The following is a 22800-nucleotide window of genomic DNA, read 5'->3' as shown; positions in this document are numbered from 1 at the left end:
TTTTATAGGTTAAAATGATAGGTGAAATGAATATAGACACTTCCATATGGTTCAACCGAATGAGTTGGTAAATAATTGCTTTGGTGTATTAATAATATGTTGCATTCTGAACGAATTACCATGGCTTCCAAAGGGCCCTAACCTAAAATCAGAGAGTAATTTATGCTTTGGAGAATCTGACTCAAAAATATACTTGACCAAGCACCGTGATCCCTAGGGGCATGAGAAAAGCACATAATGGATGTGGATGTGATAGGTGGTCTTTTCCTGTTAACAAGCTGGCAGCAAAGCTTCAGAAAATATACATGCAAGCACAACTTGAAGCTGAATTCATTTCTGTATTATATTCTCAACTCATTATCTAAAGCATCAGAAAATGTGTTTTCAGAGATGAGTCCTTTACTATAAGGTTAAAATTTATTTTCCTTTTCTGTATTATATATAAAGAGTAAATTAATCTGAAACCTTGCCCAGCTTGCTGGAAAGCAGGTTTTAAATTGTAAATATTCCTTAGAGGAGCAAATGGATTGTTTAATACCATAGTCTTGGTAATCTAGCTTATATAAGGTCATTACATTTTTTTAATTGAAAAACCTAGTTACTTAATTATTTCACATTATAAAATTGTTTTTCTAATACTTTTGTAGGGCCCAAATTCAGAAAATACTTCACTCTCTTCCTTTTATGCTCTCCTTTGTTTACCAGCAGACAACTTCCTGGGGAAACCAAACCATATTCATAAAAAAGTCAAGTAGCTGATGTGCAGTTGAGAAAACTAGAGGACTGAAAAAACAAATTCTAACTAGCAAATGCTATGAAGGACTCTTCCTCCCCCTCTCTGAAATGGGTGAAGGACTAATTGTGTATACAAGCTATGCACTATAGAAGGGAATATTAACCATTTCTTTTGTCTCTTTCTGTTTTTGTTCTGACTGAGATCTGTTACATGAAAATAAAATGCTACTTGTTAGCTATATTTTTTGTTATTATAGAATTATAAAATGTAATATAAGACCAACAGAAATGATGTACCTGTAACTGTACCTATCAGGACCATACCTCATTTACAATCAGAAAGCTTACTGGGATGTCAGGAAATGATACAGGGTTGGTTCTCATTTCATGCTGAAAGGAGACAAAAGTTCAGTGACAAAGGTGTGCTGTGCGGGTACCGATGTGCCCCATGTAGAGTGAGCAGAGCAGGGAAAACTGCATTTGCATAAAACTACTCTTGACATGGTTGTTCATCTTACAATAAAATTTCATTCATTACCAGGCCCTCAACCCAGCTCATATATGATAGGTTTTATGTAGGAAGAAACTTGATTTTCAAATAATTTTTAAAGTGTATCTCTTACCTAAAGGACTATATACATCTAATAAAGTAACACTTTGTCATTTTCTGGAGTTATCAAAAATTGTATACAATCAAGACAGCACAAAATGAGAATTATTTTGTTTTTAAGTGCAACTACAGGTACTGTTGGAGTTAATGGGCACCATGCTTTCTCATGAAGTAGCATTTCCCTACCATCAAGCCATTGTTTTGTGCCATTTAAAAGAGGAAAAAAAGGAATTTAGGCTGTACATTTCAGTTCAGTGTATGACCAAAAGCAATATGTTTATAAGAAGATGTTTGACATACTCATTATTTTATATCATTTAAAGCATACTGTAGCAATTTGTTTGTTTAATATATGTAGTTAATTTTTAGAATTATTTTTACTATTTCCGACCAAATGTACTGTACTTTTATATAATTTATTGTAAGGAGTTTCTCATGGAAACCATTAGGAAGACAGACTGGAGGTAAATATCACATGAATCTGTATTACCAGTTTCTCATAGACACTGTGCTAATGTGAATTTTAGATGAACTGAATCAAGTCTTCTGTTCTCAGATATCTCAGTACAGATAGAAATTAGTCACCTGATTTGATTACAATGGAGTGACGATATATTTATTTATAAAGCAAATTTTCATAACAATGAGAAGATAGGAAGACAGAAAACCACTTAAGCAAGACCCTTCTGAAATAAAAATGTTACTTTTTAAATAGTTTGTCCCGAGGTGTTTAAAAATGTCAACCTTATGTAAGGAAAAATTTCCTGCTCCAAATAAAGTTGAAGTTTAAGAAAAATTGATTTGAGTGTTCTGTTTTTGTTTTCATGTTCTTCCATTAGTATTTTCTAATTTTTGTCCTTTTTTAGTTCATTTGGAACTTTGATGTTTTATAACTTCTGAATGCTTAGTATTGTGTTATCGCTATGAAATTAGAAGCATACACTTAGAGTAGCAGAATGAAGAGTTATCCTGCAATATGGAGGTTTTTTTTTTTAATTTAGCTTTTAGAAAGCTAGGTGCCTGGGAGTGGTGGTTCATACCTATAATCTGAGCACTTAGGGAGGCAGAAGAGGGAGGATCCCTGGAATCTAGGAGTTTGAGACCAGCCTGGGCAACATGGCAAAACCCATCTCTACCAAAATTACAAAATTTAGCCAGGTGTGGTGGTGCACACCTGTGGTCCCTGTTACTTAGGGGTCTGAGTCAGGGGAATTGCTTGAGCCCGGGAGACAGAGGTTACAGTCATCCCAGATCACCCCTCTGCACCCTAGCCTGGGCAAAAAAGCAAGGCCCTGTGTCAAAAAAAAAAAAAAAAAAAAAGCAGGTGGAAACAGTTTCTTGTTCCTGATTTCATCATTTTGACCTGCTTTGTATATCTTTTGGCTTTTCACAGTGCATTCTCATATACAACATAAACCTTCAAAAGAAGTTCATAACTTCATGAGAATGTCATAGTTCGTAACTTCATAAAGAATGTCACAGGAAATTCATTTTCTAAACATTCTTTGACTCCTTGACAGGATTTTGTAGAAACATGACCTACCAATCGAACCTGCAATGGTGAATCCCTGAACGTGCCTCTCGCCATCAGAACATGGTGACTTTACTGTGTAATCATGGGCATTTGTCTAACATTTTGGCATCACATTGGGCTCATGCTGCCCTTTCAGAAACCCTGAAGAAGCCATTTCAAGCTCTCAACCATCTCTCCTGATAAGAAAACCCACTTGTTAGAGTAAACTTTGACACTAATCACTTATAGCTGAGGCTGAATTGAAGACAAATGTTTTCCTCTTCTGGGAGTATACAAAGCTCTTAAACTGAGATTTGAAGCTCTTGATCTTTGTGCAAGCAATTTTACCTACTACTGAGTGGATGAGTGAAGGGTTGAGGCTAAGAAGACTTCTCAGGGCCTCTGAAAATGTAACAGGTAGGTAGGTAGGTAGAATAGATAGATAAAATGAATAAGACTATCTCAGAATGAGGTCAACTCTAAGGGTCTTCAAGAACAAGCAGGTTGATGATGTCAGGGGCTTCAAAGGAATAAAATGGGCTTTGGAGTACCTGTCATAAAATGCCAGAACTATTATAACAGGAGTTTCCATTTCTCCCCAAGCCTGTGTAGTAATAGAGTCATGCTCCTACCTTATTTACACTTTTCAGGTGAACAAGGCTGAGTGTTGCCAGAAAAAGGTGTCCTGATCCAGACCCTAAGAGAGGGTTCTTGGATCTCACACAGGAAGGAATGTAAGGTGAGTCACAGAGTGCCATGAGAAGCAATAGTTTATTGACAGCTACTGAGTTACAGAGTAGAGTGTCCTTAGAAAGCAAGAGGAGGAATGCCTCCTCTTTGTTTTCTCTTCAATAGGGTTCTTATCTATCTAAAAGTTAAGCTAAGCAATGTCTATGTACTAACAGCATGAAAAATATTAGCACTTGGGTAACTTAAAGAAAGTTATCCTTGGCATTTTCATGCGTAAGTATGTGAAAATATGACTATAATTATCTTAAAGGCATATAGCATTATGCAATATTGGAACACCTGGACATTCTCCTTTCATAGGAATTTTTCCTTGCAGGTATTATTAAGCCATTTCCTCAGCTGTAGACATCTTAAGATGGCGTTGATTTTTTTCTTTTTAATTTTACTTCAAGTTCCAGGATACAAGGGCAGAATGTGTAGGTTTGTTACAGTGTGTCACGATGGTCTGCCACACCTATCAACCTGTCATCTGGGTTTTACGCCTCACATGCATTAGCTATTAGTCCTAATGCTCTCCCTCCCCTCTCCTCCCAACCCCCGACTGGCCCCGGTTTGTGTTGTTCCACTCCCTGTGTCTATGGGTTCTCATTGTAAGATGGAGTTGATTATAAAAGGGTGAGGCCGGGCGCGGTGGCTCACGCCTGTAATCCCAGCACTTTGGGAGACCTAGGTGGGCGGATCACGAAGTCAAGAGTTCAAGACCATCCTGGCCAACATGGTGAAACCCCGTCTCTACTAAAAATACAAAAATTAGCTGGGCGTGGTGGTGTGCGCCTGTAGTCCCAGCTACTTGGTTGGCTGAGGCAGAATTACTTGAAACTGGGAGGCAGAGGTGGCAGTGAGCCGAGATCATGCCACTGCACCCTAGCCTGGTGTCTGGCGACAGAGCAAGACTGTCTCAGGAAAAAAAAAAAGGCTGTCACTCCGGCTCACCTACACTCCTGTTTCCCTAACTCTAGGATGATGTCTCTATTTTATAAGATTGGGCATCTGAAACTGCCATTTTTGAAGGGTAAAAAAAGTAACATATTAGCAATTTAGTATACAATTCAACCAATTGGAACTAAGGAAATGGAGACAAGTGCTTGGCTTAAATGTCTAATAAAAGCAATCATGACCAGGCATGATGGCTCACGCCTGTAATCCTAGCACTTTGGGAGGCCAAGGCGGGTGGATCACGAGGTCAAGAGATGGAGACCATCCTGGCCAACATGGTGAAACCCCATGTCTATTAAAAATACAAAAATTAGCTGGGCATGGTGATGTGCATTTGTAATCCCAGCTACTCGGGAGGCTGAGGCAGGAGAATCGCCCAAACCTGGAAGGCAGAGGTTGCAGTGAAACGAGATCGTGCCAATGCACTCCAGCCTAACAACAGAGCAAGACTCTGTCTCCAAAAAAAAAGAGCCAGGTGCAGTGGCACATCCTGTAATCACAGCACTTTAGGAGGCAGAGGCAGGAAGATCACTTAAGCTTAGGAATTGGAGACCATCCTGGGCAACATAGTGAGACACTTTCTCTACAAAAACTAAAAATTAGCCAATGTGGTGGCGTGAGCCTGTAGTCCCAGCTACTTAGCAGGCTGAGGTGGGAGGATCACTCGAACCTGGAAGGTCGAAGCTGCAGTGAGCCCTGATTGCATCGTTGCATTACAGGCTGGGCAATAGAAGGAGACCCTGTCTCCAAAAGACAAACGAACAACAACAACAAATTCTCACAAAAAAACTATGAAACCCACAACCTTCCAGAAAGGCCATTGCAGTCTTATAGAAAAAAATGCTGGTACTACCCTTGTTATTCATCTTTGTAGCAAAGGAAAATTATTTCAAAACAATTATGCCATCGTCATTTTTGTCATTTAGAAATCTTTGTTTCATTTTCCCTTCCTGAATGCACACATAATTTACTATGGCATGCGTATTCCTATTGCAAAACTCTATTTCCAAATAAATTTCTTTTAGAGAGCCTGTCTCTGCTTGTTATTTAGGAGTCTTGCTCTGTTGCCCAGCTTGGAATGCAGTGGCACAATCACGGCTCACTGCAACCTCCTCTTTCCAGGTTCAAGTGATTCTCCCACCTCAGACTCCTGAATAGCTGGGACTACAGGCTTGCGCCACCACGCCTGGCTGATTTTATATTTTTAGTAGAAATGGAGTTTCACCAGTTGTGAGGTTGATCTCAAACTCTTGACCTTAGGTGATCCACCCGTCTTAGCCTCTCAAAGTGTTGGGATTACAGGCGTGAGCCACCGCACCTGGCCCTCATTGGCTTTTTCAGCTAGTAGGCATTTCCAGCTGGATGGCTCATAGCAACAAAAGACAAATCAACCCATTTTCCACAAAGTTTGCCTTCCTCTTCCACTCTTTATGGAGCTAGAAACCAAAGCATTGCCCATTCATTCATTTATTCATTCAACAAATGTTCTCTGAATAACTACTGTATACTAAGACGGATGTACAAAAGGAAAACAAAAAAACCCAAAAATCCTTGATCTCATGGAATTTACATTCTAGGAATCAACAGAGAAATAAATAAAAAATATTGTGTTAGATGACAATAAATGTTATAAAAAATAGACAAGAAGTGTGTGTGTTAAAATATATTGTGTTCGATGACAATAAATGTTATAAAAAACAGACGTGTGTCTTTGTGTGTGTGTGTGTGTGTGTGTGTGTGTGTGTGTGTGTGTTGGGCAGGGCATCATTCTAGACTTTTCTTCCTCCTCCCTTCGACCTGATTTGTAAATCCTTTACCACCTACCTCCTTAGTATTTCACCTTTTCTTACCCGTATTCTTCAAACTCATGTTGCTACTTTAATTCACACAGACACAACAGGTTTCTTAGTCTGCCCCTACTGCCCCAATTCATTCTCCACACTTTGGTCGGAGAAACCCGCTTAAATCTGACTATGTTAGCGGCTACAATTGTTCAGCACTACAGGCTTTTCAAGCAAGATTCTCTCTAGCGTCCCGTGGGTGAAGAAAATAACATTTTTAGCCTGAGAAACAGCAGAAGCTGCCTCTAAAAATAAGATGTATTTTCGAAGGCATATATTTCAAAATTTAAAATCCAATTTTGCAATTGTTCCATCGCATAACCCTGATAGTTTTAATATATTTTTAACCCTTTTAACTAGCTTGCTAGCAAATTTTTTTTTTAGTACTATCCCCAACCCCAAAGACCACCTTCCAAGCCGGTGTGCTGTCTTGAGGCCATTGCTATAGAGCGCTTGTCTCTAAAATGGACAAAATGAAGGGAAATCTCAAGATGTCCCACTGAGATGAAGAAAGAAAGAAGAAAATATGTAAGTGTGTATATATGTATACATGTATATGTATATATACACAAAAGTAGAAAAATTAGGGTCTACTGTTTTGATTTTAATCCGTATGTAGTGCTTTGCCTACTTAATATCCTTATGTGGATTTCCTGAGGGACTTGACATTCCTGTTGGAAAGCATTGTGTACTCGCTGTTTAAAAAGCATCTAAGGGCCAGGCGCCGTGGCTCACGCCTGTAATTCCAGTACTTTGGGAGGCCTAGGCGGGCTGATCACCTGAGGTCAGGAATTCGAGACACGGCGAAACCCCGTCTCTACTAAAAATACAAAAATTAGCCGGGCGTGGTGGCGGGCGCATGTAATCCAAGCTACTTGGGAGGCATGAGGCAGGATTCGTTTGAATCTCGAAGACGGAGGTTGCAGTGAGCCGACATCGCGCCATTGCACTCCATCTCAAAAACTCCATCTCAAAAACAAAACAAAACAAAAAAAAGGCATCTAAAAATTCCAGGGGTCAAAAGAAAGGCAGACTGCCACATGCAGCGCCTCATTTGGATGTGTCTGGAGTCTTGGAAGCTTGACTACCCTACGTTCTCCTACAAATGGACCTTGAGAGCTTGTTTGGAGGTTCTAGCAGGGGAGCGCAGCTACTCGTATACCCTTGACCGAAGACCGGTCCTCCTCTATCGGGGATGGTCGTCCTCTTCGACCGAGCGCGCAGCTTCGGGAGGGACGCACATGGAGCGGTGAGGGAGGAAGGGGACACCCGCCTAGCCAGCCAGATCAGCCGAATCAACCCTGGCGATCAATGGGGTGACAGATGTCGCAGCCAGATCGCCCTCACATCCGAGATTGAGCGGAGGCGCACAAGCTATATAAACCGGAAGAAACTTCTAACTTTTCACTGAGGTTAGGTTATTTTTCAACCTAGAGCTTCTGCAAGAAATTTTCATCAAAGACAAATTTAACTGGTATAGCAAATATCATTTATTACTAAAATGCTAACATTTGAGAGAAACGGACTTGATTTTGGGCTGTTTTGACACTATCCAGAATGCCTTGCAGATGGGTGGGGCATGCTAAATACTGCCGTCTCTATTGGTGAGGTCGTCCTGGAGCCTCGCCTAGCTCTCGCGCACTAGGGCCGCCTGCTGGTCCAGTATAGCCGCCTACAGCTGGCCTAGCGCTTTGTGCGGCTCCGGGCCTCCGAGCGGACTCCAGGTCTGTCTCCCTCCTGCCGTAACCCCCTTCCCTGCCCTTTCCCTCTTCTTTTTTTCCCTCCCCTCTACTCTCCGAGTCTCACTCTCGCATTCTCGCATTCATCCCTGACCCCCGCCAATTCAGTGCTTCTCTTGTCTTTCTCCCTCTTGTCCTCTGCGCTCCAGCCTCAGTCTCGGCAGAGGCAGACCCCTTGGCTGGGGTTGGGGTCCTTCTTGCTCAGTGTGCGTATTTTTTTTTAAAGCCCCTTCTGCGGAGTCTGAATGCATTGGTGGAAGGTGGGCTCGGATCGTCCCTGGGCCTGGCCGGGTGGCCGCTACGTCCCTGCGTGGGCTGAGCGGGGAAGCGGAGCACTGGAGAGTGCAGTCTCAGATGGCCAAGCCCTGGCTCCGGCTCATTCTGCAAGACCCGGGACTCATCTCCCAGTAGGGGTGGGGGACACGCGGGACCCGGGAGGCAGCCACCGCATGCGTGACAATGGACGCACGTTTGCAGACAATAGTAGTACTTGGCCTGTCCACCTCCCGGTTGCTGTGATAATAAAATACGATGATGTATGTAAGAGCATAAATACTTGAAGAGGCTCCAGTGGGTGTGCGATTTTTCTTCGCCGCCCCTCCTTCCGATGCTTGCCACCCCCTACCCCCAAGCTGAATTTGGAAAAGCTGAAATTCTCAAGGTCAAAATATATAATGTTCTGAATTTGTGAAATCCCGTACTGCTAGCACGTGTTTTTACAACAAATGGCCCCAGCTTCCCAAGATCCAGGATAAGAAGTCATAAATAGAAATCATATAAAAGCCAAGGGTTTTTTTTTTTTAATTCATGTTTTAAAATGGTGGTATGTTTTTCTTGAGTGAGGAAAAATGCAATAACAAAAATAAAGAACAGTTTCCCATGCCAAAATCCTGAATATTCATTTTGCCCCTGAGCATTGCGTTGAAGACGTGAAATTGAGACTGCTGGTAGGCGAGTAGCTGCTGCTGCATTTGTTTTTCAGGAAGCCTGAAAAGCTATCATGGCAGCAAGGCCCAAGCTCCACTATCCTAACGGAAGAGGCCGGATGGAGTCCGTGAGATGGGTTTTAGCTGCCGCCGGAGTGGAGGTACCTTATACGCTTTTTCTTCACAGATTTGTCAGGGAACTTTTGAGACCTTTGAAAGAAAAATACATTTTGAAGCAGAGTTCAGTCCTAATTCTCGTCCACCAAAATCACAGACATGCTTCACTGAATCAGATTCCTCTTCCCGGAAGGAATAAATAAATAAAATTTATAAATAAAATTTAGTTCATGGAATTCTACTTTCCTTTTGACTTTTACTTAATTATTAGCTTCTGATCTAGCACCAATGAATATTTGTTAATAAGAAGAAAGGAAATTTACCTGAAAATTGCCAATTACTCTGAGCTTTTATTAATTATACATTCTTAGGGTAAATTTCCTGTTTACTTCAGTGGCTTCGAACTCGCAGCCTTGGTATCTATCTTGCTTGCACGTGTGTGTGTGTCTGCTTTTGTTTTGTTTTAGCTTCTTATTATGGAAACTTTCATATACAAACAAATGTAGAGAGAGCATTGCCATGAATTCTATGCACTCATCACCGGACTTCAGCAATCGTCAGCTCTATGCTAATCTTGTTTCATCTATCACCCCCTTGTTTCGTGGGAGTAAAAGCAAAATCCAAACAACATAACATTTCATCTGGAAGTTCCTCAACATTTTTGTCTAACAGATGAGGATTTTAAAACATAACAATATTATTATCACACCCAACAAAATTAACAATTCCTTGTCCTCATTAGAGTCTGATTGTCCCAAACAGGTGTTTTTTGTTTGTGTTTATAGTTTGTTCCAGTCTACATATTACATTTAAAATGGTTATGTTTCTTTCAGTATTTTAAAAATCTGTAGGCTTCCTCTTCATTTTTTTACAAACAAACTTATATTTGGGAATAAGTTCAGATTTATAGAAAAGTTATAAAATAATACAGTCCCTTCTTATTCAGTCTCCCTTAATGTAACATTTTACATCACCATGATTAACACCAGTGCATGTTAATTTCTAAGTAACTAAACTACAGTTTAAACTTAGCTTATAATCCAGTGACCTATATTGACTTTTTTCAGATTTCACTGTTTTTTTCTACTAATGTTCTGATTTTTTTGAGATGGAATCTGGCTCTGTCACCCAGGCTGGAATGCAGTGGTGCAATCTTGGCTCACTGCAACCTCTGCCTCCTAGGTTCAAGCAATTCTCCTGCCTCAGCCTCCCGAGTAGCTGGGACTACAGGTGCACGCCACCACAACCAGCTAAGTTTTTGTATTTTTTTAGTAGAAACAGGGTTTCTCCATGTTGGCCAGGCTGGTCTCAAACTCCTGACCTCAAGTGATCCGCCCACCTCGGCCTCTGAAAGTACCAGGATTCCAGGCGTGAGCCACCACACCCAGCCCGTTGCTAGTGTCCTTTTACTATTCCAGGATCCAACATTATATTTATTCATTATGTTTCCATAGTTGCCAACAATCCATGACAATTTCCCAGTCTTTCCTTCATTTTACCCATCTTGACGGTTTTGAAAAGTACTGGTCAGTTATTTTTGTAGATTCTGATTGCTTTCATCTTGGTTTTTTTGTGTGTGTGTTTAGACTGAAGTTAAGGGTTTTGGGAAAGAATGCCACAGAGGTGAAGTATCCTCACCTCATTATATTAGGGGTTACATATTAACACGAGTTGTCACTGGCAATATTAACCTTGATCACATGGTTAAGGTAGTCTCTGCCAGGTTCCTCCAGTGTAAAGTTACTGTCTTTCCCTGTATTCTTCTGAAGCAGATCATGAAGTCTGGCCCACATTCAAAATGATGAGAATTAAGTTCTACCTCCTGGATGAGGTAGTATCTACATTTGAAATTTTTATATAAGGAAGATTTGCCTCCACGCATTTCCTCAGTTACTCAATTTTTTATATCATTGTAGACCTAAGTATATTGATTTTATACTTTAGGTTATAGTCCAATGACCTAAATTGCCAAAATTGTTCCAGCCTTGGCCACTATTGGTGCTCTTTCAGGTTTGGCTTTTTTGATTTCAGATTGGCCTCTTTTTTGTTCTCAGCACTTTCTGACACTACCAAATGCTCTGTGCTCATCTTGTATTAATATTTTCCCTGCCCTAGCCCTAGAATCAGTAATTTCTTCAATAGAAAATGGTATTAACAAGACGCACGGTGGCTCATGCCTGTAATCCCAGCACTTTGGGAGGCTGAGGCAGGTGGATCATGAGGTCAGGAGTTTGAGACTAGCCTGACCAACATGGTGAAACCCTGCCTCTACTAAAAATACAAAAATTAGCTGGGTTTGGTGGTGCGAGCCTGTAATCCCAGCTACTCAGGAGGCTGAGGCAAGAGAATCGCTTGAACCCGCGAGGTGAAGGTTGCAGTGAGCCGAGACTGAGCCACTACACTGCAGCCTGGGCGACTGAGCGAGACTCCATCTCAAAAAAACAAAAAGAAAAGAAAAGACAATAGTATTAACAGCCAAGGTCTGGGTGCTAGATATCTACCTTTGCTTCTAGTGCCATTTATTTGTGGAATAAACTGCCCTGTAGAATTTCTCCTATTCTGGATTTGGTTTACTTGCCCTCCAAGTGTTGCCTTGCGGTAGCATGGTAAAATTGTAACCGGGTTTTTTCTTGGATGCCCGTGACTGTTGTGGGTTTTTGGACTTCAGCCTCCTAAGGAATAAGCGGTGGGGCCCCTGCAGGTGGACCGTATGCTCGTAAAGTGAATATCGAGCCCAAAAAGTGTTGCAGAAAGGTGATTTTATTTAGGTTGAGAAAAGAGAAGGAACGAAGAAGAGAAAGGCTTCCACGAAGAGTGTGGACAGGGATTCCAGAGGAGAAGTCCAGGAGGGAGCTCCCACTGCGTGGGAGGGGATTCCAGAAAGCTGGAATTCTGGCGCAGGTGAGGGATCACGGACTTTTATTCCGGGAGAAACTCCCACCTTCTCCAAGACCCTGGGCCAATGAAAGGAGTTCCTTAGAACTTCCGCTGGAGTGATTGACTTTTAGCGAAATTCAAACATAAACCGTTGAATCTCCCGGATGGAGAGAGACAGGGAGGGGAGCATGGCGCCAGGAAATTCTTGCCCTTAAAGCTTCGCCCCCTCCTCATGAACCCGGAAGAAGAACACATTCCCACAAAATGAGGATACCCTTATTTTAACATGCTCCTCTATTCTCTGTACTTCCCATAAATTACTAGCTGGACCCAGAGGCATGATCACTTCAGGCTCCTTGTTTCTTTCTCTTTAATTTTTTTTTTCCTGCCAGGCTCTGTCAGAGGAGATAGTCTGAACAAACACATTTCTATTGTACCACATCAGGGACTGCCTGGCATCTGGTGGTCTCATTTTCAGTGATGCCAAGCTTCATCATTGTGTTCCTGTGATGTCAACACTGATCCACACATTATAGTGTCTCCCATTTTCTTTTCAGCTTGTGGTTTTAGCAGCTATTGGTCATCATCATTGGGGATTACAAAATGGCAATTCTTTTAATTTCCATCATTTCACCTATGTTTATGAACTGCGATTCTAAGAGAGTACTTGTCACTCATTAACTAATTACTTTAAAATATGGCTCATATAGGAAAGGTAAGGTAATTGCTTATCAATTTTCAGAATAATGCGTTGTTACCCTAGCAACCTCGAAAGATGGCAAATGTGAGTTATTGGATTATGAGTTTCGTGTTTGTTTGTTGTTTTTATTTTTTGCATATGATAACTTGCCACATGGTGTTTTACAATTTTCTAAATGAGTTGACATCATTTTCATATGCAGATTCTGATTTCTGACTTGTCTTTAGAAATTGGAAGATATGGTGATCCTGAGTTCTCATTTTCACAGGGCAGCAATTGTTGGATCTGAATAAGGACTGCCCCACCTCGTCCTCTTGTCTCACCGTGTATTTGTTAACTGTTAAGAGGAAAATGAAAAACATTCATGGTCCCAGGACCTGAACCTGCTCGACTTCACTTGTGTCTGTCATTTGTCTAATACCCATAGTGTTCTGTGTTTGTAATTCTTTCTTTATTTCATAGGTTTTGAATGGATGTCTTATATATGTGTGCAATATAATCCTTTGCCAAGTATTCTCTCTTTCTTGTCTTCATTCTAGCCTGCCCCTCCTACTATTTTTGGTTACAGTAATAAAAACTCAACCCCAAATAAGTTAAACAAAAAAATAATGAGTCATCTGACCCACCTACCTGAGACCAGTCACAGGGACAGGCTGATCGGGTGGAGTAATAAGCCCATTCCTCAGACCAGAGTGGAGGAAGCTAGATTGGTTTCTCTCCTAGAGCAACCACATGGTTTACAGTGACAATTCCCAAAAGGTGGAGGGGAGGGGGGCCCTCCCCATCTCTTTGCCAGTTAAGTTTGTGCTCACATAGATGTGAGACAGTCAGGAGGAATCAGCTGGCAGCCGCCAGACAAGTCCATGTTTCTCAATATTCCATGATTAGGTTGGACCTGAAGTTGAAGCACATACATCTGAGTGAGCAGGTCACTACAACCTGCCGAAAACAGCCTGCTCTAATTCAGGGAGTCCTCAGTGTTGGTCAGTCACTTAATTTGAGTCATCATTGATATTGCTATATGTTGCTTGTTTCTTCCATGCTTGGAACTTTATTTGCCCAAAGACCCCTCAAAACCCAGGCAAATCCCCGTTGATACATGGGAGATTTATACCATTTCTACCATTAACAAGGAGCATCGATTGAACACCTTGTCCCTGCATATATCAGATAAACTTTCTGAGCCAAATGTGGTGGCTTGAGTCTATAATCTCAGCTTCTTGGAAGGCTGAGGGTGGCAGGATCCCTTGAGCCCAGGAGTTTCAGGATGTAGTGAACTGTGACTGAGCCACTGCATTCCACCCTGGGTGATAGAACTGTAAGAAAAAATAAATTATTAGTTATTTCTGTTAACTAATATGATGTTTTGACTTTTGATTTTAGTATGTTGTAGCACAAATATCCAGGGACAAATTCCTCAATTGCCTCTATCTGAGAGACAAATTGTCAGTTGATCCAGGAGTACTGCCTGCACCACATCTGACCACCTGGGCTTTGGGATAAATGTCCTGAGCATTGTTGTCCCAAGGCTACTGTTCATGAGTGTTAGATGGAAATCTCCGGGAGCACCGAGGACCCTTTCCTCATACCATGAGCACCCACCCTGGCAAGTAGTAGAAGCCAAGCCTCTACCCTATGATCCTGATTCTCCCCACCCCTCCAAGTTGAATGTTTTTTCAACTAAATTCACCGTTTGTTAACATTTTGCCTCATTTGCTTTTTCTCTTCCCTTTTTTTTTTTTTCTGAATTATTTCAAAGTAGTTGCAGACATCAGCATATGTCTTCTTCCCAATGTTACAGGAAAGGGGTCCCAACCCACACCCCAAGCAAGGGTTCTTGGATTCCGCACAAGAAAGAATTCAGGGCAAGTCCACAGTGCAAAGCAAAAACAAGTTTATTAAGAAAGAAAAGGAATAAAAAAATAGGAGCCTAGTTCCTTTCAGGGGGCAGTGATACTTAGAAACCAAGGTATGGATGCTAAGACTGCTCTTTCTCTCCGCTTCTTGAGACTGTTTAACTTGGTATTTTCAGTCCTGAACCTGTAATGATATTTAACTCCTTTTGGAGGTTGGGGATAGCTTTTTTGATACATGCATATCATGTGTAGTGATCAAGTCAGGGTAATTAGAATATCCATCACCCACCTCAGACATTTATCTTTCCTTTATGGTGAAACGTTCCAACTCTTCTCTTCTCACCATTTTGAACTATGTATTATGTTATTGTTAACTATAGTCACCCTACTGTACTATCAAACACTAGATTTTATTTCTTCTGTCTAGCTGCATTTATGTACCATTAACCAAACTCTTTCCACATCCCCTTCCTCACTACACTTCCCAGCCTCTAGTAAACACCAATCAACTTTCTATTTTCATGAGATCTACTTTTTTAGCTCCCACATATGAATCAGAACATGCAATCTTTGTCTTTCTGTGCCTGGCTTATTTCACTTAACGTAATGACCTCCGTTTCTGTCTGTGTTGCTGAAAATGACAGGATTTTATTTTTTAAATGGCTGAATAATATTCCACTATGTATATATTGTTCTTTTTTTTAAATTTAGTTTGATGAAGAATTTCTGGAAACAAAAGAACAGTTGCACAAGTTGCAGGATGGTGAGTATGAAAATGAACCAACTGTCCTTTAAGAAATGCTATCTATGTGGAAGGGCAAAAATATTTGATGACACTGAACATTCAGAACATTACCCTAAAACCAAAAAAGCACGAGGGGATAAATAGCTGAAATTGCCAGGAAATCAATTCTTATTCAGTAGTTCCATAAAAGCTGGCTGAAGGGAGTGAACGACTCTTCTCCATTCCTTTCTTCTCCCCTCTCTCTCCTCCAATCTCTCCCTCCCACTTTCTTTCTCTCTCTTGCCCCTTCCCTCCTTCTCATCTTCCACTACCTCCTTCACACTATCTGAGGCATCCTGGCCTGCTTGAAGTATGCAGATAAATATCCCCATCTACATGGGGAGACTTTCTGAAGTAAATACTACACAGAAGTGAAATCAACCAACCCCCCTCCCTGCTTTAATTCCTGGTCAGCCCTGCTCCCTCCTTGCCATCCACTGTAGCAGGAACCACCAGCAGACCTGTAAGGAATGCACCCATTAACTCTGTGAGCAGCCTCCTCCCAGCAACAGCAGGGTCCTCAGGCCCAACTCAAGGCTCCCTTGTGTGGTACCGGTACTCCAGGGCTGTAAGGCCATCTTTTGTGTGTGACGCTGGCCGGAAGCCACTAGGCATGTGCTAAGTACTCCTCTCCTGTCTCCCCTCACCTCCCGCAAATGCCCAAATCCCTCAAGGGCCAGGCTGCACCCTATAACTACATCTCTCCCCAGGATTTGGTATGTGGAAAGTGTTGGATTCCGGTTTGTTAAAGAAAAAAGTGGGTTATTTTTTTTCACTATTGACAGCAAACTTGGTAGTAAATGTGGCTACTGTTCTGTAGCCACAGAAGAGATATAAACCAAAGAGTATACATGAGTCTCAGCTGATTACTTAGGTTTCATGATCAGATTCTCTAAAAACAGTGCTGTCCAGCGGAACATTCTATGGTGAAGGAAACGTTCTATTCTGCACTGTCCAGTATGGTAGCCACTAGGCACATGTGACTGTTGAGCACGAGAAGTATGTCTAGTGCAACTGACATACTTAAGTATTCAGTGCAACTGAATTTTAAGATTTAAAAATTGTAATTAATTTAAATTTAGGTTTACATAGCTGCATGTTGCTAGTGATTGCTGTATTGGCCAGTGTAGACTGAAGAAATATCTTCCGTAATGAAGATAATTCCCCCCAGTCCTATCACTGTGAATAGGTATTTTTCCGGGGGTGAAAATGAAAAGGGTGGGTTTATAACAATGCTAGTTTTCAGGCCTCTTTTTTTTTTTTTTTTTCTGAGACAGAGTCTTGCTCAGTCGCCCAGGCTGGAGTGCAATGGCATGATCTCGGCTCACTGTAACCTCTGCCTCCCAGGTTCAAGCAATTCTCTGCCTCAGCCTCGCGAGTAGCTGGGATTACAGGTGCCCGCCACCATGCTCTGCTAATTTTTGTATTTTCAGTAGAGATGGGGTTTCACCATGTTGGCCAGGCTGGCTCGAACTCCTGACCTTGTGATCCACCCGCCTCAGCCTCCCAAATTGCTGAGGTTACAGGCGTAAGCCACGGCACCCGACCCCTTCAGGCTTTTTTATGGCTAAATCTGCTCTCCTGAATGAAGTTAAGGTTATCTTAACTTAACATCAAGAAGCTTTACACTATTTCCTAAGGCCATGATTCCACTGTTTATTTTCATTCAACAGAGCATTTTTTAGGGGTTGGGGGACAGGGAAGAAGAGATCACTTCTAACTCCGGGCTTCCATTCTTAGGTAACCACCTGCTGTTCCAACAAGTGCCCATGGTTGAAATTGACGGGATGAAGTTGGTACAGACCCGAAGCATTCTCCACTACATAGCAGACAAGCACAATCTCTTTGGCAAGGACCTCAAGGAAAGAACCCTGTACTGTGGCCCCTCTCGAGTGTTCTCACTTGTCAGCTTACTGATGCCTTAGCTGATTAGCAACCCCCTGCAGCATGACACATTTACTTTATGTCTTACATAGTTAGTGAGATCAGGGAACAAAAACCCAGGAGGGTCACAAAGACCAGTTGAAACTTCAGTAGAGAGAGCCTGAATAAAACAAAAGAAAAGAATTGGATTCAGAAATTGAATACTAGATCTAGGGTGTCATTGTTTCAGATTTCAAATTTTTAAATGCTTTGATACTGCTTTTTCCCTTTCTTGCAAATTCACTATTGTTAAGTATGAGGAATGAGGAGGTTCTGTGACATTCAAGGCCTGGGAGAGAGAGCATTAGATTACAATTTGAATTCAAAGCCTGGTCCTTGCACCCCTTAGATGCATGACCCTGGGCAAAGTGGGAATAGTACATTTCTCATAGTGTCATGTGATTCAATGAGATAATGGATAAAGAGTGTTTAGCACTGTGCATGGTACACTCTGAGCACCCATAAGTGATATTCACTATTTTTGTAAATACGAAGTTTGACCCATACCAAGAGACCAAAATGTAGATGCTGGGGTGAGGATTAAGGAGTAAGATGCCCAGAAAGAGAGCACTCATGAATGTCAAGCTCTCTGATCTGTGACAGATTTCCAAAAGATTTTTTTCTGAGTTACAACTAGAATTGACCTTATATCTTTGCTCTTAAGAGACAGGTATAGGTAAATGCTTCTAGGAACGTGAGTTACCAACACGCTAAAAAAAAAAAAAAAAAAAAGAAAAAGAAAAAAAGCACTCTGAATTCTTAGTTGTGGAAACTGATGACTTGAAAGGGAGAAGAAACTGAGACGACTGCTTTTTTGTTTTAAGGATTGACATGTATGTAGAGGGGACGCTGGATCTGCTGGAACTGCTTATCATGCATCCTTTCTTAAAACCAGATGATCAACAAAAGGAAGTGGTTAACATGGCCCAGAAGGCGATCATTAGATACTTTCCTGTGTTTGAAAAGGTAGGTGGCAGAGATGCCTACATACACTGAGTAACCAAACCACAAAGGAGCTACCACAAATACCCTTTTCTGCCCAGGGCATCTTAAAGCTGAGCCCAGTTGGATTAACTAACCTAAGGGCTAATAGCAGCCACAGCGCAAAGCTGGTGTCTTAGAGCCCCTCAGACTCTGCTAGGACCGCATGATTCCGAAGTCTAGAAAAAGTATGGGCTTCCTGCCTTTGTCCCTTATTGTTCCTTGCATTCACCAAGTGCTCACCTTGTGTGGGTACAGCAGAGACTTCAGAAGATGCAGAAAAGCAGAAACCACCTCATTTGTTCATTCAACAAACAGTTGTTGAATAGCTATCTCGTAGCAGACATCCTCCTTGATAATTTGATATGAGAAAAAGAACCATTTCCATTTTTTTTTTTTTTTTTTTTTTTTTTTTGAGACGGAGTTTCACTCATGTTACCCAGGCTGGAGTGCAATGGCGCGATCTCGGCTCACCGCAACCTCCGCCTCCTGGGTTCAGGCAATTCTCCTGCCTTAGCCTCCTGAGTAGCTGGGACTACAGGCATGCGCCACCATGCCCAGCTGATTTTTTGTATTTTTAGTAGAGACGGGGTTTCACCATGTTGACCAGGATGGTCTCGATCTCTTGACCTCGTGATCCACCCGCCTCGGCCTCCCAAAGTGCTGGGATTACAGGCTTGAGCCACCGCGCCCGGCACCATTTCCATTTTATTTGTCTTCCCTTTGCTCTTTTTGTTTTTGGTTTTGTTGTTTTTCTCTGTTTGCTATATCTGCTTTTCCGAGCTTCAGATTTTTTATTCCTGAACTGGGAGGAATTTTTTTTAGTGTTTCAGTACAAACACTAAAGAAAAGCATGTGAAAATATGGGAAGGCCTATTTGGCAAGCTTCCTCTGACCATCTTCACGGAATTAGATTTAGGAAAAAGGAGAGGTAATTTCTGGGGTTTCTGTAGCTTGATTTTATGGTCTCTTTCCCACAGACACTTTGTGAATGTAAAATAGGATAATGCAGAAATGTGGTCTGAAAAGGGCACACAGGAGCTGCTGCTCTGGTGAAGGATCACTGCTCATTCTTAGGTCCCAGGGGCCCAGAATGTGTCAGGGTTTCTTGCAACACACCTGTGAAGTGAGAACTGTTGTCCCTTTTACACATGATGAAATGAAGTCATGGAGAGATTTAGTGACCTGTCAAAGGTAACATGGCTAGAAAACCGAAAGATTTTTTTTCAAGGAAAAAAATATCTCATTTAATGACTTCAGTATTCACATGAGGAAGTAAAGACCCCGGATAAAGAAGTCAGCAGCCAAGCTGGCTTATCCAGTGGACGCTTGAGAGCAGGGTTGGAACTGTGGCCTCTGACTACAAATTCAGGATGCATTATACTATGCCACTCTGGCTGCAGTAGCTATATTTGACTTTGAGTTGTGTTCAGAGTCCCTGTCACACACACACTTGTACAGCGCAGACACCCATGGGCATCTAAGAGTTCACTGTGAAGGGGATCTCCCCTTTGCTGCCACCACTCCTTCTCTCTCCCTAATTGATTCCTATAAAGCCCCCTAGCTATATCTTACCCTCAGAATGTGAGTCAAGATGAACTCAAGTTTTTAATCTCTGTTTTGGGAGATGTAAGAGGAAGTCTAATTTTATAATTGGGTTGCATTTATGACTACACGTCTTGATGTTCTAGCAACAGAACTGGGAAATAAGAGTGGGCCTCTTGAAGATGATCTATCACTTAGATTTCTTAAATCACCCTACCCCTCCCGAAGCCTCCTGCATGCATTTCTGTAGATAAATTTTTGGAGTAGACGTATCCTTTGAAAACACCAGATGCTAAATCCAGAAATAAGGAATTTTCCCTTCCTTACTTCAGTGTCTCATTCAGATCCACAGCATACATTTAAGGATGCTTTCATTTATTTTCATGCCTTGTTTTGTACTCTTTCTTTCTCTTTATCTCTGTCAGATATAGGGGGTGTTCTCTTAATTGATGTTATTTATGAAACTAAGGACAAGGCCGTAGTTTCACCTCTTCTCAGATACTGCACTGATTCAATAGCCTCATAAGTCTCTCCATGTGGAATATTATAACTGATGCAAACCATTTTCCTACAGATTTTAAGGAGTCACGGACAAAACTTTCTTGTTGGTAATCAGCTGAGCCTTGCAGATGTGATTTTACTCCAAACCATTTTAGCTCTAGAAGAGAAAATTCCTAATATCCTGTCTGCATTTCCTTTCCTCCAGGTAAATAAAACTATGTATTAGAAGATTGGCCTAGAACTCCTGGGCCTCCCTTCCATGCTTATTGTTTCATTGGCTTTGGGGAGTGTGAGTGTGTGTGTGTGTGTGTGTGTGTGTGTGTGTGTGTGTAATTTTTTTAAGTTTGGCAAATGAAATGAAAGTGAGGACCTGAAGTTGTTTTTCTAGTTCTTAAATACTTCAAGTTGAAAGATCATTGATGTGTAAAAGATTTGTTTTTTGAGATGGGATCTTGCTATATTGCCCAAGATAGTCTTGAACTCTTGGGCTGAAGAGATCCTCCCACCTCAGTTTCCCGAGTAGTGGGGACTGTAGGCGTGTGCCAGCACTCCCAGCTCAGAAATTTCCATCAGAATTTTGTTCCATAACTGTACTCCTGGAAAAAAACTCCATACACAGGAAGTTTGCCACTGGGGACTTCCCATAGAAATAACCCTAGAGGTGAGGTGCTGTCACGCTCCCATGTATCTACTGATGGGAGAGTGGGTGAGATCAACATCAAAACCGTCTATTCATCAGGCTGTGACCCCCTTTCTCCGAAATAGTATGGTCTCAAGTTAGGAAATTTTAAGGCTGATCTCTGAAAGCAATTGAAAGATGTTAGCACCCTAAACATCACCCCAAAGCATTCCTACCATTCTCCTTCTGAGAAATTCCAAGGAAAGATTTGTGTGGCTCAAATTATCCCTCAGGATTATTCTGGCAGGATTGATCATAGAACTTTAAAGCAGAGACGGGCCTTTAAAAAAAAAATCTCATTTGATGATTTCGGTATTCACATGAGGAAGTAGAGACCCAGGATAAAGAAATCAGCAGTCAAGCTGGTTTAGCCAGTGGATGAGAACCTTAGCCTTTTATCTCCATGTCTAATGTGCAGACTTTAACCCCTGGGCCAAACCTGGCCTGCCACCTGTTTTTGTACAGCTCTTAAGAATAATTTCTACATTTTTAAATTGTTGAAAAAATATCTCTGGAATAATATTTCATGACACATGAAAATTATATGAAATTCAAATTTTAGTATTCATAAATTTCATTGGAACAAAGCCATGCCCACTCATTTACAAAATGCCAAGGTTGCCTTTGTGCTTCTACAGCAGACTTGAATAGATCAGACAGAGACCATATGGCCTGCAGAACTTAAAATATTTGCTGACTGGCCCTTTATAGAGAAAGCTTGCCAATCCCTGATACAGACCAAATTGCTATGTACTTGACCAAGTTATCAAAAGCCAAGAGAGACACACTAAGTCCCCAAAGAGTAACATACATAAAACAGTTTTTTGCCAAGTCTGTTAAATATTTTGATATGCTAATGAGGGCAATTACCACCAGTTCAATAAATACACCCAGAAAATGAGAATAAAAATCTTCAACAAGACAATAAACCACCATATCATTTATGATGTTATAGTTTATATACTTTTTTTCAATTTTTTTTTTAATTTACTCTTGCAGACACAGAGATCAACTTTCTTTAATGTGATTTTATTCATTCAGAACTTAGGATACTTTTCACCTGAAGTATTCTTTTGCACTGTTAAAAAAAAAAAACACATTATTTGTTTAGCAGAGAAGGGGAATCAGAGGAAGGGATCTGCTACTTGTTGAGTGCCAGCTTCGTTTCAGTCAGTCTGCTAGGCACTTACATGCATTTGCTCATCTGTCCTCTCAACCCCACCCCAGTAACCCAGGAGATGGGCTTCACCATCTCCATTTTACAGATGAAAACTACAGGCTTGGAAACATTACATTCTGCATAAAGTTGCAAGACTGTGGATGGCTGAGTTGGGAGCCACAGAGGAGTCTGGGACCTAAGTCTATACTCTTTCTGCTAGTCTGTGTGGTTTCTGAAAAATAGATTATTTAGAAGTACTAGAAGCACCTATATCCCTTAATAGGTGGGATGCTGAACCTAGAAGTAGGTAGACTGCTAAGCTTATTAAATATGAAATCTAGGTCAGTTATGGTGGCTTATGCCTAATCCCAGCACTTTGGGAGGCTGAGGCAGGTGGATCACTTGAGGTCAGGAGTTCGAGACCAGCCTGACCAACATAAGGAAACACTGTCTCTACTAAAAATACAAAAATTAGCTGGGCGTGATGGCATCTGCCTGTAACCCCAGCTACTCGGAAGGCTGAGGCAGGAAAATCGCTAGAACCAGGGAGGCAGAGGTTGCCGTGAGCCAAGATCGTGCTACTGCACTCCAGCCTGAGTGATAGTAAAGACCCCATCTCAAAAAAAAA

The 22800-nt window shown here is 41.5% G+C and overlaps 1 protein-coding gene across 1 annotated transcript in view; it reads left to right on the top strand.

Moving 5' to 3' along the window:
* Positions 1 to 7976: 7976 nt before the first annotated feature.
* The window catches only part of LOC108314137 (glutathione S-transferase A4), a 17643-nt gene continuing 2819 nt past the window's right edge, over positions 7977 to 22800 (top strand). Inside the window, exons 1-6 of the mRNA XM_017542877.2 lie at positions 7977 to 8109; positions 9107 to 9211; positions 15312 to 15363; positions 17125 to 17257; positions 18132 to 18273; positions 20408 to 20539. Coding sequence (XP_017398366.1) covers positions 9125 to 9211; positions 15312 to 15363; positions 17125 to 17257; positions 18132 to 18273; positions 20408 to 20539 — 546 coding nt within the window. The 5' untranslated portion in view covers positions 7977 to 8109; positions 9107 to 9124. The remainder of the gene's footprint in view (positions 8110 to 9106; positions 9212 to 15311; positions 15364 to 17124; positions 17258 to 18131; positions 18274 to 20407; positions 20540 to 22800) is intronic.

The sequence above is a fragment of the Cebus imitator genome, unplaced genomic scaffold (assembly GCF_001604975.1).
Source record: "Cebus imitator isolate Cc_AM_T3 unplaced genomic scaffold, Cebus_imitator-1.0 Scaffold148, whole genome shotgun sequence".
NCBI lineage: Eukaryota > Metazoa > Chordata > Mammalia > Primates > Cebidae > Cebus > Cebus imitator.
This window is presented reverse-complemented; position numbering and strand designations above follow the sequence as displayed.